General features: G+C 50.4%; 4 protein-coding genes across 4 annotated transcripts; 2 read left to right on the top strand and 2 right to left on the bottom strand.

The window, feature by feature from the left end:
* Window positions 1-83: 83 nt before the first annotated feature.
* UCRPA7_8782 (putative hexose transporter protein) lies at window positions 84-1,934 on the bottom strand (the record flags this gene model as incomplete). Its single annotated transcript, XM_007921292.1, has 5 exons — window positions 84-724; window positions 782-829; window positions 882-953; window positions 1,008-1,288; window positions 1,348-1,934. The coding sequence occupies 5 exons, from the start codon at window positions 1,932-1,934 to the stop codon at window positions 84-86; spliced, it is 1,629 nt and encodes a 542-aa protein (XP_007919483.1).
* Window positions 1,935-3,174: 1,240 nt separating this feature from the next.
* UCRPA7_8781 (putative endoglucanase c protein) lies at window positions 3,175-5,544 on the top strand (the record flags this gene model as incomplete). Its single annotated transcript, XM_007921291.1, has 7 exons — window positions 3,175-3,249; window positions 3,315-3,602; window positions 3,660-3,970; window positions 4,042-4,235; window positions 4,294-4,410; window positions 4,543-5,009; window positions 5,449-5,544. 7 exons carry the CDS (start codon window positions 3,175-3,177, stop codon window positions 5,542-5,544), a joined length of 1,548 nt encoding a protein of 515 aa, XP_007919482.1.
* Window positions 5,545-10,020: 4,476 nt separating this feature from the next.
* Window positions 10,021-11,554, top strand: UCRPA7_8780 (putative oxalate decarboxylase oxdc protein; the record flags this gene model as incomplete). The annotated part of the gene is made up of 3 exons (XM_007921290.1): window positions 10,021-10,404; window positions 10,464-10,803; window positions 10,860-11,554. 3 exons carry the CDS (start codon window positions 10,021-10,023, stop codon window positions 11,552-11,554), a joined length of 1,419 nt encoding a protein of 472 aa, XP_007919481.1.
* Window positions 11,555-12,090: 536 nt separating this feature from the next.
* On the bottom strand, window positions 12,091-13,831 carry UCRPA7_8779 (putative aat family amino acid transporter protein; the record flags this gene model as incomplete). The annotated part of the gene is made up of 2 exons (XM_007921289.1): window positions 12,091-13,524; window positions 13,589-13,831. The coding sequence occupies 2 exons, from the start codon at window positions 13,829-13,831 to the stop codon at window positions 12,091-12,093; spliced, it is 1,677 nt and encodes a 558-aa protein (XP_007919480.1).
* Window positions 13,832-16,496: the final 2,665 nt, after the last annotated feature.

Below are 16,496 nucleotides of genomic sequence, written 5' to 3'. Positions count from 1 at the left end.
GGCGAGAGGTCTCGTGCTAGGTTTGGACTTGTAATCTATTATAAGCCTCGCTAGAGTGCTGTAGTCGATCTAGGTAGGTCAATTTACACTTTTCTGTGCGCGTGCTCCGTTTCTTCCACACTCGCTGGCATCATCTCTGTTTTCGCACCGACAGCCTCAGCCCTGACATCGGCCTGCTCTCCATCGAAAATGACTGCAATCTCCTCCAAAGCTTTGCCCTTCGTTTCAAGGAACCACCCGTATGCAATGAAGCTTTCGACAGCCAAGATGGCGACATAGACAATATAGAACCTCCAACCAATATCCTGAAGCCCAATGGGGTTGACGTATTGGTTGACGAACACAGCTGCCTTCGTCGAGAAAACATACGTTGCCATGCCTTTTGCACGAATGGAGAAGGGGAGTACTTCAACGGAATATGCCACTGGCAACGGCGAGAAAGCGATGCAGTAAAAGATCTCGTAGACAAAAATCAATGCCATCACTGCAATGCCGGCAGAGCTGGCCGAAGTCTCAGCGAAGCGGGCGGAAGCGATCGTCCAACCAGTGAAGACAATCATCATGCCTATTGTGGAGATTCGGAACAAAGGCCGACGACCAAGTCTCTCGACAAAGAAAGCGCTGGTCAAAGCAAGAAGCCAGTTCCAGATATTCAGTAGCCCATTCACCAGGGCCTGTGTCTTCTTGCTCTTGATACCGACGGAGTCCATCACACGAGACAGGTCTAAGGGGAAATAATCAGCAAAGAGGTCATCATAGATAGGTATTATCAAGGCCTTACAATATGAGATAAGACCATTTCCTGACCATTGACTCATAAAACCCATGCCTAGGATAGTATTAGATCGAGAATCAAACAGTTCACAGACATTATCACTCACAGACAACCAAGAATATGCGGTATCGATTCCCCTTCGTCCTGACCATAGAAGCCCAGGTAGTGTTGCCAGACACTGACGAATGAGTTAATCTCCAGTTCAATCCGTAATCCAGACTTCTTCACTTACACTTTTCGTTGTCGATCGCAGCCCGAATCTCCTGGTATTCCAGTCTGACTAGTTCCGTCTCTTCACCCTCGCCATGATAGCGTGCTAATGCCGCCAGTGCCTCGTTGTCCCGATCCTTGGAGATAAGCCATCGTGGTGACTCCGGTAGAAACCAGACCGCTGAGAGTTGAACAAGGCTAGGGGCCATCTGAAGGAGGGAGGGAATCCTCCAAGACCAGGTGCTGGGGATTGTTCGCGTGCCATATGTAATCCAGGCGGCAACGATGCTACCAAGGAACCAACTGTTGTTCTTTCAATCAGTCAAAGAAGCTAAAGTTATGAGCGTGTCAGAGCCACCTACCAAGTGTTGCAGATAGCTGTAACTGTGACCCGGTCTTTGGGATGAGACAATTCACTGACAAGGCTGGGGGAAGAGGTGGTGGCGAATGACAGACCAAATCCAAGAATGAATCTGCTGACGACAAACATGGCAAAGGCCTGGCTTTCGCACTGCATAATAGCACCAATAATCATGATGATGCTGCCAATTGTTATACCCCAGCGACGACCAAATCGGTCAGCAACCCAGGGTGCAATGGGTGTAGAGCAAATACTACCAAGGGACATGATGGCACTCATGAGTCCAAGAGAAGCACCTCTGGGGTTGTCGAAGAAGTCGTCCCAGTATGAAACAGTTTGGAGGGAATTCATCATGGATCCATCGTAGCCCGAAGTCGCGTATGAAACAACCGCCGCCGGGAAGAGAAGGAAGTAGAGGCGTCGTCGAGCTGCCGACTTGTACCAAACAGGAGCCTCCTGAGCAAGCTTTGCGATACGCGATGGCTCGTAAGTATCGGCGGGGGACACGCCGTCACCGCCTTGGCGACGTGATTGTCGAGCAAGTTGATCCTGCCTTGGTGCCGGCAGGCGTTTGCGAAGAAAGTCCATTATTGAATTGGTAACGAATATGAACAGAATCTCAAGTTCACTTGGACTAACACCGTGGACTGAGGTAGTTGACTGTAACTCTGGCCAGATCGCCCCTTCTTATAGCTGGAAGGGGGGTTCAAAGTGAGGAGTAAGTGCTGGAGACAAACATGATATGAATTGGAGTTAAGCCTTGGAGGGCATGGTCAACCGAGGGCCAAAAGTATTGAAACCTTCACCCTATGCGAACCAATCCAATGAACTTGGCCTCCGAACCTAGCTCAATGGATCAGAAATGGCCTACTTGGGTGGTATGCCTCCTGTGGAGAGGGAGGGATCGCATCTGGGGTAACTCCACACAACCCTGTATAGTCTGCGTGTTTTTCCGATCTTCAGGAGTGTACCATGGAGTCGGTTTCGCGGAGCCCCATTTTCGAAGACGCGATAGTATCCAGTCCTCGTCTTGCACCTTTCCACTCTACACTCAGCAGGTCGTTATACAGTCGAAGACCTTGACGTGCCGCGTGACCACACGAATCAGCGACTGTTTTGAAGTCGTCGGTGGAGAACACTAAGCCCCAGTTTCTCGCATGGTCTCGGTGAGCTGACGAATCAGGGCACTTCGGGGCAGCTAAATTCCTCCCCCTAGCGCATTGTGGAGGTCCCAAGAGAAAGTTCGGGGCAGCTAAATTCTTGCCCCGAATATCTAAAGGCGTACAATCCCGCTCGCCACGTGCTCTGAACGAATCTAAGGAAGAGTCTCTAGTCGGGGGGAAACATCGGTGGCCTGGGGATAAAATTGAGTGTAATAATTTCGGGGAAGCTCTTAGGTCAGCCCCGGAATCATGTCATGTTATCACGCGACTTAGTCATAGCCAGATTCTCCGCAGGCCCCTTGTCGCCAACCCCGTACCCCGTATAGAAGAGCAGAGCTACCATACAGAACTCTGGTATGCTCCAGTCGTCACGCGGCGATCGGGGGCAAATAGCATTGATATTCATGGTGTGGGGCTCTATCATTCAAACGCATGCGGCGATGGGAATGATTGGTTCAAGCTACACGCCGCCCATCCGGGCCCAGAATAGTTCGCAAGCTCGCACGGCGCTAGATATAAGTGAGGTATATAGGAGCTAGAGCTTGCTCATGAGTGTGATGTTTGCCGATATTCGGTCTTCATGTTAGAGTCTTGCGAAGCTCACCCCCTCCCCTCAATCTAACCTCCTTCACCTGAACCCAACTTGTTTAGACTCATCAGTTATAATGTCGGGTGGTATACTCAAAACTTCTGGCACGAAGATTGTCGACACCGAGGGCAATGCCGTTCTTCTTCGCGGCGTACGTACCCCATTCTGTCATTGCATGTCCTGGCAGAACATCAAGCTAACAAGTCGCAATCAAAGACGGCCCTCGGCGGCTGGATGCTGATGGAAAACTTCATGAATGGGTTTCCAGGACGAGAACATCAGATTCGAAACGCGCTTCTTAAGGTTTTGGGCAAAGAAAAGTACGAGTTCTTCTTCGATAAGTTCCTTGAGTATTTCTTTACCGAGAAAGATGCCGAGTTTCTGGCGTCAATTGGTTTCAACTGTGTCCGACTATCATTCAACTATCATCATTTCGAAGATGATATGAACCCATTCGTAATTAAGGAAGAGGGCTTCAAGCACCTCGATCGAGTTATCGAAATCGTAAGTTAGCTCTTGCCACAGACGCCCTGACACCAAAAACTAAAGATGGTATTGCAGTGCACAAAATACAAGATTTACACTATTCTAGACCTACACGCCGCCCCAGGAGGTCAGAACCAAGATTGGCACTCCGATAACCCTACCGGTTATGCCGCATTCTGGGACCATAAACACTTTCAAGACAGAGTTGTCAATCTTTGGCAGGTCATCGCCAAACGCTACCGCGGCAATCCATGGATTGCGGGATACAATCCTCTGAATGAACCTGCCGATGTAGAATGGACTCGATTACTATCATTCTACGACAGAATAGAGGCGGCCATCAGAGAGATTGACTCTGAGCACATATTATTCCTAGAAGGAAACACGTAAGGCCTAACCTCCAGCCCCTTGTAGATTCCGCCTATGTTTGCGTGTTCTAATACTTGAAACATTACAGATTCAGCATGGACTTCTCAGGTTTTGAGAAAGTGTTCCCTAATTCGGTATATGCCGTCCACGACTATTGTGGTTTTGGATTTCCCAACAGGATCGGTAGATACCAAGGTCTGAAGGAGCAGGATGCATACATTCGAAAGATGTATGATCGTAAAGTAGAGTTTATGAAGAAGCATGATATTCCTGTCTGGAATGGTGAGTATTGATTGCCCAATTCTGAGTTTGACTGATTCTCACACGTGGAAAATTCCAGGAGAATTTGGTCCAATATACGAAAAGGAGGAATATAATCCAGATTGGAAAGTTCAAAATGACGAACGATACGATATGTTGGACAAACAGCTTGCAATCTACACGTCAGAAGAAATTGGTAAGCTGATTCAACCTGCAAAGAAGAAATTCGGCTGACTTTACAAAGCGTGGAGTATCTGGGCTTATAAGGACATCAATGTTATGGGCATGACCTACTTATCTCCTGAATCTGCATGGATGAAACTTCTAGGGCCGATGCTGCACAAGAAGAGACAGATGGCTGTGGACAGCTGGGCTTATGATGATGCGCACCTCCAAGAAGGCCTGTTCGGGCCGCTCCACAAATGGTTTGAGGACAATATCCAGCCGCCCTACAATAAGAAGTATCCATGGCAGTGGCGGATGCACATGCATGTATTCCGCGGTATTCGAGGTATCACACTCGCAGAATATATGATCCCAGAATGGGCCGACTACTTCAAGGGAAAGAGCTTTGAGGAGCTAGACGAGCTTGCGGCGAGCTGGAAATACGAAAACTGCCTCCAAAGAGAGAGGCTTAACCAGGTCCTTGGCCTTTATGCCCCAATGAAAGCAGATGACAAACGACTTCAAGGCAACGTTATCCCGTCGGAAGCTGACCATGCGACGACCGAGGAGGCGACGACTGGAGTAGGCGTCTTCGAGCTAGCCCCTGATGAGAAGAAAGCAAGGGAAAATGTGAGTGTGACACCAGTCGCAGTCGCTTCTTGATTGTTGCAAAAGCTGTAATCTGGGTTACTCTTATTAAAGTACTATGATGGCTGGCTCGTAGCATACATAGTATATAGATACATCTCAATCATAAAGAATGCTAGACCCTTGGATAGAGACATATTAACAATGGCTCTTTAGCATACATTGATTACGATTTTAATCTACTGTACTATTGAGTCTAGCTTTTCGTGATACATCTAGTCGTGCAAGTACATCTACATGCCAAGCAAACTCCTTCACACTCACACCGAATCGCTTCAGGTTTCTCATGCCTAAAAAGATCGCCTCCTCGATGTCAGTTGGAAGCATATCCCGGAAAGGTGCACAAACTGATGCGACCATGAGAATAGCGACCATTGTGAATGTGCTTATAAATGTTGTTAGCAACTACCTTTGTAATCAGGTTGAGTACTTACACCATGCCGGTGGCGAACAAGCAAGTAATGCTGTTGATGGGCTCCACGTCAAATACTTTGATAAAGCCCCGGCAGCCGTCTAGACACAAACGAGATCTCTCCAGTACGGCGGCCTTAGAGGGGTGAGTGTCGAAGTGCGCCAGATTAAGCAAAACATATTCGACGAACGGCCGGTGTATAATGTATTGACCCGCGTAATAGCGGCCTTTGAGCCTGACGACGTTCCAAGGATTATTAGTCATCTCATTTACTTTCGTAGCGCCCGGTGTCGGAGATGCTATTTCGAGAGGGCTCCCGCATTCACGGGGTTTCGTTGGGAGACTGGTCAATAGGAAATCAGGTAGGTTGCGATATATAGCCGCGTGATGTGCCCACAAGTCTTCAGTGATTCTGAGAAGCCACGTAGCGTGGTTGGCTCGTGTGACTCTGTACTGTTCTTTTGTGTCGTATATGAAGCTGTTGACGCGATTCAGGAAGCGCCGTATTGCGGCGTTGGTACTGATTTGAAAACCGACGAGTTCGTCCGCTCTGTCTGCTTGGCCATTGATGAGTCCCGCATCAGAAGAGCTGGCGCGGCCTTGATGCTTGGCCACCGTGTCAAAGACAGGATATGGTATCAGATCTTTGTATCTTGCAATTCCAGAAGGCAGCGTTATAGATATCTCAGAGACAAAGTCTCCCTCCCAAATGAACGCCACCCAGTATAGCCGTCGGAAAGAATCAGAATATTCTTCGTCGGCTTCTTGACCAATGACGATTCTATGATGGAGTTTATTTAGTATTTGCTTTGGATCCAACCAGAGGCAACATCGATGACCAACTCACCGTCTCGCAAGTGCCTCGCATTTCACAGCTGTTGCATGAGCCCAATGAAAAGTGTCAGCTACATGCCCTCTTGCACCCTTATAGAGGCTATGTATATCTTGTTAGCTTGCTGGCTGATCTGATATGAGATTGCTTGCAAAGGACCTACCTGGCTAGCATCGTACACTGAGCAGATTCAAGAGAGGGATCTGATGATATTGTTCCTAGTAGGAGGCTGGCTTTCTTCCAAAGCAATTCGTCCAAGAAAGGTGCACCGTCGGTAGTGTCGTGACTTTCAAGAAATCTTGGTGAGCTGTATGATGGTGATTCAGTATTCGGAAGACGGATAAAGGTCCGGCCAGTGGACACCAACGAGGCTAGACACAGAACCAATATCAAGAGGCAGTATTGCGCCGGTGATACTGGAACACGAGGCTCGCTGTTATCGTATTCTGCACTTGCCACTGCTTCAAGAATCTCGATGATGTTGTTCAATGAAAGAAGGGGAAAGAAAATGTTCACCTCCTTGAAGTACGCGCAGATCAGGTCGCGGTACGTGGCCGCCGACTCGACGGGAACGGGTAGGCTCCGGTCTTGGAAGAGCCTCCATGACTCTGCAGGGACGGATGTGTCTTGTGTTTTCGATGATGGTTCAAAGAAGATGTCTGTCGCATCGAAGGAAACTCCGGATTTCCCATCAGGTATTGTGAACGCTGATTCTCCAGAGCTCTCAGACAACATCTGCTGGACAATTGGCCACTCATAGATGTGATTTGCATTGGCCGTGTGAGATATAGGAATCTGTACGTCCAGATCTAGTCCATTGACATTGATGTCCACCGCTTCATCCTGTCCTCGACCGCTGGCTAAGCCGGACAGGCCACCAACCGCCGAGCGGGACGTCTCACTGATGAGCGACGCGGATGGTGCTTGGCCATTGAAGACTGGAGAAGATAGAAGGCGATCCTCTAGCAATTGAATGCGTTCCAAGAGAACCCGGGTATTCTGTTCAATACGTGGCTGCTGTGAGTCGCTATACACGCACTCGACGTTCTGGGTCAAGCACAGGCTGCACTTCGGTTTCGCCGCATCACAGCGGGTTTTTCGCGTGCGGCAGTTGGTGCATGCCTGTAGCACTCGCCGCCGCTGAGGAAAATAATGTGCCGGCGAGAAGGATGAAGCCGACGCGTCCATGATAAGAGCATCGTACTCATGAAGCTGGAGTCCTAGTTGAAGACAATGACGATGGAGTGAGCACCATTCGCGCGCTAGACGCATCCAGTGCCATTGCCTTTCACCCACTCCACTGGTAAAGTTCGCAGTGTCCACTACTTTGCTCCCTTATATACCTGCCCGCATTCTCAGGATGTTAACGGCCCACATTGTGGTCATCCCGTGCTACCCTGTACTGTACATGGGCTTGGCACGACCTAAAACTCCCCGCCAGCGCCCCAGAACCGCTGAAGCGGGTGGAATGTCATGTATTAGGTGACCTAGGATTTAGTCCAGCACCTGACTCAAGGCAAGTCTGGCTGCTCGACCTCCCCACATCGCCTCCAGCGGGGAGCAGCTTGATCGCCCTGCTAAATGTTCTGTACTGGTTGTGGGGAAATGTGTTGATGATGGGCGATTCCTTATAAGGAGCTACTGTAGCACGTTCAATGAACATAGGAGACCTACATGGCGATAGTATTGATGAAGGTGAGAACGGTCGATTCAGGAGCACCTAATAAAAAAGGGCGCCTGGATTTGTTTGGGAAGAGGTGTAGGTGGTGAGCAGAGACACGGTAAACACACGTTATGGGATGCAAGGATCAAAATGGCCACGAAGACCAAGATAATAACTCAAAAAGTCTATGCGCTCACATCGTATTTTTCTATTGTTGGTATACAGTTTGAATTGAGAATGAGACACCATGTTTTTGTTGCATCCGTCACCACCGCATTGTAACTCCGAAGCAAGCGCTTACACTATCAGTCTTCCTCAGAGCTGGGGTCCGCTGGCCAGTAGAACCACGACAGAACGATAAAGAACTTTAGGACAGCAGCTATCCACAGCGCACCGGCAATACCGACTTCGCTGTGGGCCAGCAAACCGCCCATACAAGCGCCGAAAAGGAGTAACAATGGCGCTCCAGTCCTTTGATTGCGCTCTACGTTATGTACCGTGAAGAGGTTGGCATCAGAAAAGAGGTCGCAGTAGATGCTTGTCAACACGACGCTTGTGAGAGCATTGTGTTTGAGTGCTCTACTAGCCACAGCTTGCCCGCACGCCTGGAATGCGACCAGGGCTATGGGCACCAGCACGTTCCAGCTAATATCTTCCTTGCCAGCGGTTGGGCCCAGAGTGACGATTATGGCAGCGCCGATAATCAAGGTCATCTGGAATGCAAATGAGGCACACAGCACCCAGCGACGCTTGGGCGAAAAATAGCGATGAAAACGACTGAAACAGAACGACCCAACACAGAAGCATCCAAGCGATGTTGCGCTTTTAATCCATCGCGTAGACTCACGAGGCGCAGCAAGACCGAGGCCAATGTAGACGGTGTTTCCTACATCAAAGTCAGTTACCACGAAGAGCAATGGACACAAGACTGGAAGTCCCGGCGACTGAGCACTGACCGGTCTGCATTGACACGAAGGAGCCCCAAATAGAAATCGACGAACTGTCGAGCAATCCGGTAATGATGTAGCAGAACAGCAAAACAAGATCGGACCAATCTCTCTTGATATCGACTCTGAGCTTCCTTCGCCAGCGGCGGAGAATAGAACCCGATGGAGGCTTTCGTAGCAGCGGCTGCTCCTCGTCGCCTCCCCGCTCGCCGCCATTGGTTATGCCACTCGAATTTGGCGTAGTGCCATACCCTGTACTTGAGCTCATGATTACTTTCAGTGGGTGTGGATGTCAGATTCAGCCTCTTTGCTTCAATTGAAAGCCAGCCGTGGCTCTTTGCTCAAGTTTGCAGTGTTGAGGTGAAGTGAAGAGAGGGGTTCTCAGAAATATCACTCCGGCGAAGCGTGCTCTGTCCAGTCCAGTGCAGTCCACCCTTTCGATCCCACCAGAGCACACTTCCCTTGATATTCTCTCTTGACCTGTGCGTAGAAGGCACGAAACAACGCCTACCAGGGGTTCTGTCCTATATAGATCCGCCAAGATCTCCAAGATGCGGAGTCGAGGTTCTCCGCTTCTTCTCCAGCTAATAAGCTGCCCGGGAAGCATCGCTAAGCTCCCCGAGTCTTCTCCTTGACCTGGGGTAATGGTGCTAGGGCAGTCTGTTTGACGCAATGCCATCCAGAACCGGTCAGCGCCAGTGACCTGGTTATGCCGGAGCCGGACTTCCCAGCGAACCACAACTGCCGCACCCCCGCCCTACCTACCACACCTGGCGGTCTCAGCGCGTTTCGACTGGCTCGTTTCCACCATTGACAAAGGCCAGCAAGGCTCCTGTGACGACAACGAGACGAACACCGAGATATTCGGACATCCTTCGGCGAGTGAGGTCCATGCGGGGTAAGCTTCGCCAAGCTGTCTGGCAGCTCCTGGCAAGGCGAGATATAGCAATTGGATGGGGCCATGCCAGTGCCCCTGAGCTTCGGTGTGCACGACATGCTGGGATAGTGTGGGTATAAATCGAGAGCTTACATCTTCATGTCACTGATCCGCAACTGGTGCTCCCCTTTCCTGTTCTGTTTCCTTCTTGTGCCTTCACAGTTCCTCATAGTCCCGTTGCAGCTAAAGAGGAATTGCAACCATGTACTTCACACAGCTCCGCAACAACGCAGCGAGACTGCTTGTCCTTGTCGCCTGCTTCACCGAGCTCACCTTGGCACTTCCTCACCGAGACAGCCCGCGCCAGCGCCTGCTTGATGGCAAAGAGTTGCCATCCAACCTTCGGCCAAAGAAGACAGACCCCTATACGCCGAACTTCCGTGATCCCTATGATCACGCTGTCGACCCAATTGCAGACGACCTTGACCCTTTGCCTTGGCGCAATGGCTTGGGAGCTTCAGTGCTGGGTCCCTGGAACAAGGAGCGATCTCGTCAGAGCCCTGACCTCGTGCGCCCTCCAAGCACGGATCATGGCAATCTGCCCAGCTTGCGATGGAGCTTCGCTGACTCACATATCCGAATTGAGGTAATTGATTACTCAGGGCTGCAAACAGCGCCATCACCGCTAACACAGCACCACTACAGGAAGGTGGCTGGACGCGACAGACGACGGTGCGTGAGCTGCCCACAAGCATCGAGCTAGCAAGCGTCAACATGCGACTTGGCGAGGGCGTCATCCGCGAGCTGCACTGGCACAAGGAAGCCGAATGGGCCTACGTCCTCGACGGCAAAGTTCGCGTCACGGCTCTTGACTACGAGGGCGGCAACTTCATTGACGACTTGGAGAAGGGGGATCTCTGGTACTTCCCAAGTGGCGTGCCGCATTCCCTGCAGGGATTGAGCGAGAACGGCACGGAGTTTCTGCTCGTATTTGACGATGGTAGATTCTCGGAAGAGTCTACGTTCATTTTGACCGATTGGCTTGGTGAGCGCCCATTGCCATCCGAACCTGCCGCTGCAAGCGTTACTAAGTCAAGATAGCACATACGCCGAGATCCGTCATCTCGGAGAACTTCCACTTGGATCCAGAGATCTTTGCTCACCTTCCCAAAGGCGAGAAGTACATTTTCAAGGGAACCAATCCCGGCTCCATCGATGACGAGCGGCCGCGGGGTAAGAATGTGAAGAAATCTAAGTACAACTTCACGCACAAGATGCTTGCTCAAGAGCCCACCAACACCACTGGAGGACAAGTCCGCATCACTGACTCCAAGAACTTCCCCATTTCCCAGACAGTTGCGGCGGCGCACGCAATCATTGAGCCCGGGGCCATTCGTGAGATGCACTGGCACCCGAATGCCGATGAATGGTCGTTCTTCATCCGAGGCCGCGCTCGGGTTACTGTCTTTGCTGCCGAGGGCAACGCGCGCACGTTCAACTACGTACCCGGCGATGTTGGCATCGTGCCCAGGAATATGGGACATTTCGTCGAGAACATCGGCGACGAGCCACTTGAGATGCTCGAGGTCTTCCGTGCTGATGAATTCCGTGACTTCTCTCTGTTCCAGTGGCTAGGCGAGACCCCGCAGCGCATGGTTGTCGACCATTTGTTCGCAGACGACAAGGAGAGTGGCGAGAGGTTCCTCCGTGAGATCAAGGATGCGCAGAAGGATCCCATCACAAAAGGATCGATTCGAGAGGATGATATGACGGAAGATGATGAATATGATCTGTGATGAACTGCCCCGCTGCATATGTGCAACGTAAATATATATCTGTAGTAAACAAAGTCCATATTTGATGGGACAGAAAAGAAATTAGTTTGAGTGTAAGGCGCAAGGAGTGCTTCTGAGGGTCGCAATCAACACTCTTTCATTGTCTTGAAACTTATCAGGGAGGAGTACCAGGCTGTGATCGTCCAAATTAACGGGAGAGATCTGTACGCGGTATCCTTGTTTAGCAAACATGCATATCAGATCTACGGGGACGAAGTGATTAGCATTTCTTTAATACTCAAACTTTAAGACACGTGAAATGGTCACTCAATCTTCCAATACTATTAAATCCACATTGGCATTGTTGTCACAGTTCTGAATCCTCTGTGCCAATTTATTTCATAGCTCGTATTGTGCTGGGCAAGACGACATGCTATAAGGTTGCCCTTACTATGCATCGTTGGTAGTTACCTCTACTAGTTACCACAACGCGGAAAGCACATTTTGACGCTGCCAATGCAGATTCAAACATATTTCCTTCGATCTACGCGGACACCTTAGAAGGTGACATAGGTCAAGAACCTCCTCCACAACGGCATGGCATAGTAGGCATCAAGCCTATCCAGCTCCTCCTCTGTCAAATATCTACGACCGCTTCTCAGATCTGCAGTGGCAGGATCTTGAATCTTCGTCCTGAACCAGATCTTGTATGTGGCGAAGGCAGTGAAGAACAGTGGCATGCACAGCATGGTTTGGAAGAACACCTCGGCACTCGGGCCACTGTCGATGGGGCTGGCGGAGGTGTAGATGGTGCAAGCCAGGGTGAAAAGAGTGGTGCAGAACAAGAACAGCGGCGCAAATGGATACCAACGCACACGGAATGCATGCTTCAGCTGCAGTGCTGGGTCCTGTTGAGCCTCAAGTGCACGGTGCATGCACCAGTTTGTGATGGGAATTGTCAGCCAAGCGAAGAATGTCGTCGTCGCGGACACGGAGCTGAACCACGTGAAGGCTGTAGCGCCGCCCGTCGAGGTGTTGATGTATGTCATGATAATGCTGATAAGTGCGCAGCAGATATTCGAGTAAATCGGTCTACCACGAGAGTCCACCTTTCCGAAGATCGCAGGAAACATGCCCATACGAGACATGGCAGTTTGAATACGCGATGCGATAAACATCGACTCCGAGCCGATACCTGTCAAGCCAACCAAGAGAACAACATTGACAATATCGGGCAAGACATTGATGCCGACCTTCTTCATCGCAATCACGAACGGAGATCTAGCGATCTGACTAGAGCTGTCCAGAAGCATAGGGTCGGTGTATGGAACTAGGACTGTGATGTACACACACGCCGAGATGTAGATAAGGATAATTCGAATGAAGAGATTCTTGCAAGCGCGGGGAAGCTCCCAGCGCGGGAAGGATGACTCTCCAGATGTAATACCAATGATCTCTTGACCACCAGTTGCCCATGCTGCAAGCAGGAAGACAATAGCAATACCCTTGAAGCCATTAGGGAACGCCGAGAGATTCTCATAATTGTAGCCTCGGTCGATCGCGTCTCCGCCGAAGCCGCAGCAAATGATCAACATGACGAAGAGAACAATGAATGTTACAGAGACCTTCAGTGCACCAGTGAAGAACTCAAACTCGGCGAAGACTCTGTTTGGCAGAAGATGCTGACCAAGGACGATGACGAGGTAAATGGTGTACCATGCTGCATCGGGTACAGCACTGGTCCAGTATGAAGCGATGACAGGGAAGATAGCTCCTTCAGCGGCGACGACAGTGAGAGCACCAAACCACTCGCAGAAGCCCAGGGCAAAACCCAGAGCAGGGTCGACAAAACGTGTAGCGTGATCAATAAAGGATCCACTAGTTGGAAAGAGACACTGGGCTTCAGAAAGCAAGTTCATCATGAACATCGCCATCGTGCAAATCAACCCATATCCAATCAACATTCCCGGGGCAGAGCCATAACGTAAGGCCTGGATTTGGGTTTAGTTTAGATTCCGTTTGCATTTTTTTTTAAAATGATTTCGCGCGACTCACCTTGCCACTCGAAACATAGATACCAGAGCCGATGTTGGCACCAAGTGCAATCATCTGCACATGTCGAGTCTTGAAGGATCGACGAAGCTGGCCCTTGGGTGCTTCGCCGCCAGAGTTGGCGTACTCATCACCTTGTTCTTCTGGGACACCCTTGAGGAACGTCTCGCCCTGCAGCTCAGAGGCCGCTGTAGGGGCGGCGGTGATCTTCTCAACATCTGTCCGCGGCGCTGTCGCTTCGGCCATTTTGAATGTCACTGGTAACAAAATCGTACGATAATCCAGAATAGAGTGGCATGGTTTTGCGGGGTGAATTCTGGCCTTGATATAAGTCTTTGGGTCTGCTGGCTCTCTCGAGGGTCATGGGATATCAAGATACGGTTGACCACCACCGAGCCCATAGCCGGTTGACACGGATGGGAGGCTATCAAGGCTAGGCGATATGAGATATGTCAGAAATTTATCTGATTCGTCCTTGTCGCCGAATTTGCTAAAGATAACAGGGGGACCCGCCCATTGATGTGCTAATGAGATAGCGCGAGTCATTGTCTACCTCGTTTCTTCTCGTCCCCAAAGCGTTGGAAGCTGGGGTAAACACGATGCCTCGGATTGGTCTTCATCTTTTGACTGAGTTTTCCAATCGCCGGTAATCAGCGCAAAGAGATCTCAAGGTGGGTCAAGGGCGCCACACGATAACTGGCGATCCCAAGATCCACATGACCATTCACGGTACCAGCTCTCACATTCCATCCCTTCACTGCTGCCCTTTGGGTTGATTACAGCCAAGTCATAGAAGTATCAGAGCGTTTCGAGTGGTGGCAGTATTCGGGAGCCAATTGCGAGCCTTCGATCGCCATTGTCAAGTGCTGCGACTATTATGGAAGCGTTGGAGCGGCAGCGTAGCCATCGGCCGGCATGGTGAGTTACCGAACAGTGGCCGAAACAATTCGGCGTGCGGTGCACCCACGAGTAGATGCGAGTGCTAACATTTGGGGACAGCCGACGATGCCACATACGAAAGGCAAGCGAATCACTTATAGTAATAGGTTTACTTTGCTCTAACTCGCTTCTCCTTCAGGTCCGATGTGATGCTTTTCCCGGGCGCGCCTGCTCCGGCTGCCGGTCCAGTGGGACAGAATGTGTTGCGCATGAAAAACGCCGACGTAATGTAAGTCATATCTAAAAAAACATGCCATGATGACCTGATAATTCGCTTACATGGGATCATAGCGTGGACCTCCTAAGCCCGAGACCTTACCGCCCCTTCTACCAACACCCATGCCTGGAAGTAATAATCCTAGCGAGCAGTTGCCCCAAGATGAAGAGATCCATGTGGCATATGAAGACCAGACTTTTAGTCCTCGATCCATTTCAACTGCCCACATTGTTCAAGACGACCAAAGTGAAGTCGGCCGAGCAGCCGCGACACTGTCATCACTCCAAGATGCCTCTTCCGGCCAAGGAGATGGCGGCGATGTGAAGCGGCATCTAGTGGAGATGCTTTCACAAGATGACATCGACGTTAGGGTGATGCAGAAAGGTGTACGGTAGGTTATTACACGGTTATCTCTCTAGACTATTGCTAACGCGACGGAAAGGATTGTCTATGTTGGGCAAGAGTACTCTAATATTAATTATCTGATCCGCCATCGAGCTCGCAACGAGGCAGTTCATCATTTTCCTGCAAACCAAATATCGAGGCAGTTCGTCAGCCATGAGCTCGACCGTATACCAAAGGAAGCTTTCACCTTGCCTTCACCAGCGGTCGTGGATGAGTTACTGGAACATTATTTTCGTTATGTGAACCCCGGGTTCCCTATCCTGGATGAAGAAGTCTTCATGAGCCAGTATCGAGGACGGGATCCCCTCAATCCTCCGAGTTTATTAGTGTTGCAGGCTGCGTTGATGGTGGGTGCACATGTTTCCAGGCAGCGGCCTGACAGAGATGAATTGAAAGCAGCCTTCTTCAGAAGGGCGAAGATGCTCTTTGACGCGAGATTTGAGTGGAACCGCGATGTCGTAGTTCAGGCGGCCTTACTTCTCACTTGGCACTCGGAGGGAGTCGAAGACATAGGAGCAAATTCGTACTTCTGGGTTGGGGTGGCCGCAAGAACAGCTATGGGACTAGGAATGCATCGTGACACTGGTCCAAGCACTCTCATTGGCACCGATAAGAGACTATGGCGGCGACTATGGTGGATACTTGTCCAGTTTGATGTCACCGTGTCTTTATCGTATGGCAGGCCTCAAGCCATCAATCTGGATGACTGCGATGTGCCTCCATTGCGACCATCCGATTTCGATCTGCCGCGGGAGAATGTTGACGTCGAATTCGTCATTCACCAAACAAGTCTCTGCTCAATAATATCTGGCGTGATACGAGAAAGATTCGGCTTAAAGGTGCCTGCTCCTCGAAAACGCGAGGCGCTCATGGTCGCTGACCGCCTGCTTGCTGAATGGATGGGTGATCTCCCGAGGCGGCTGAAAGGCCTTCCAGGAGATACTAGTCGGTCACCCTGGGCAATAATGCTACATGTCAATTACAACAACTTCCTAATACTTCTCCACCGACCTTCTCCCAAGCCGGCCACTCTCGCTACTGTTGTGAAGCAAGACGATATGGGTAAGTCCAACGAAGCCCGGATCTCTGGGGAACATTCGGACTAACAAGTCTGCAGAGATATGCTCTGCAGCTGCGAGTACAATGATAGGCTTATTTGAGACAGTATGGTGTCGTAACGAGCTAAGATATTTGAATGTGTTTGCCGTTGATGCACTGTTCACGGCGCTCATTCAATTGAGCGCTGAGATTCGTGTAGCAAACCCGATCTTATCTGCCAATGCCATGCGAAGATTTGATTCTGCCCTAGATATCATGCGTTCTCTCGCTGAATACTGGTTCAATGCTGAG

Source organism: Phaeoacremonium minimum (genome assembly GCF_000392275.1).
Source record: "Phaeoacremonium minimum UCRPA7 unplaced genomic scaffold PA7_03_scaffold_610, whole genome shotgun sequence".
Taxonomy (NCBI): domain Eukaryota; kingdom Fungi; phylum Ascomycota; class Sordariomycetes; order Togniniales; family Togniniaceae; genus Phaeoacremonium; species Phaeoacremonium minimum.
This window is presented reverse-complemented; position numbering and strand designations above follow the sequence as displayed.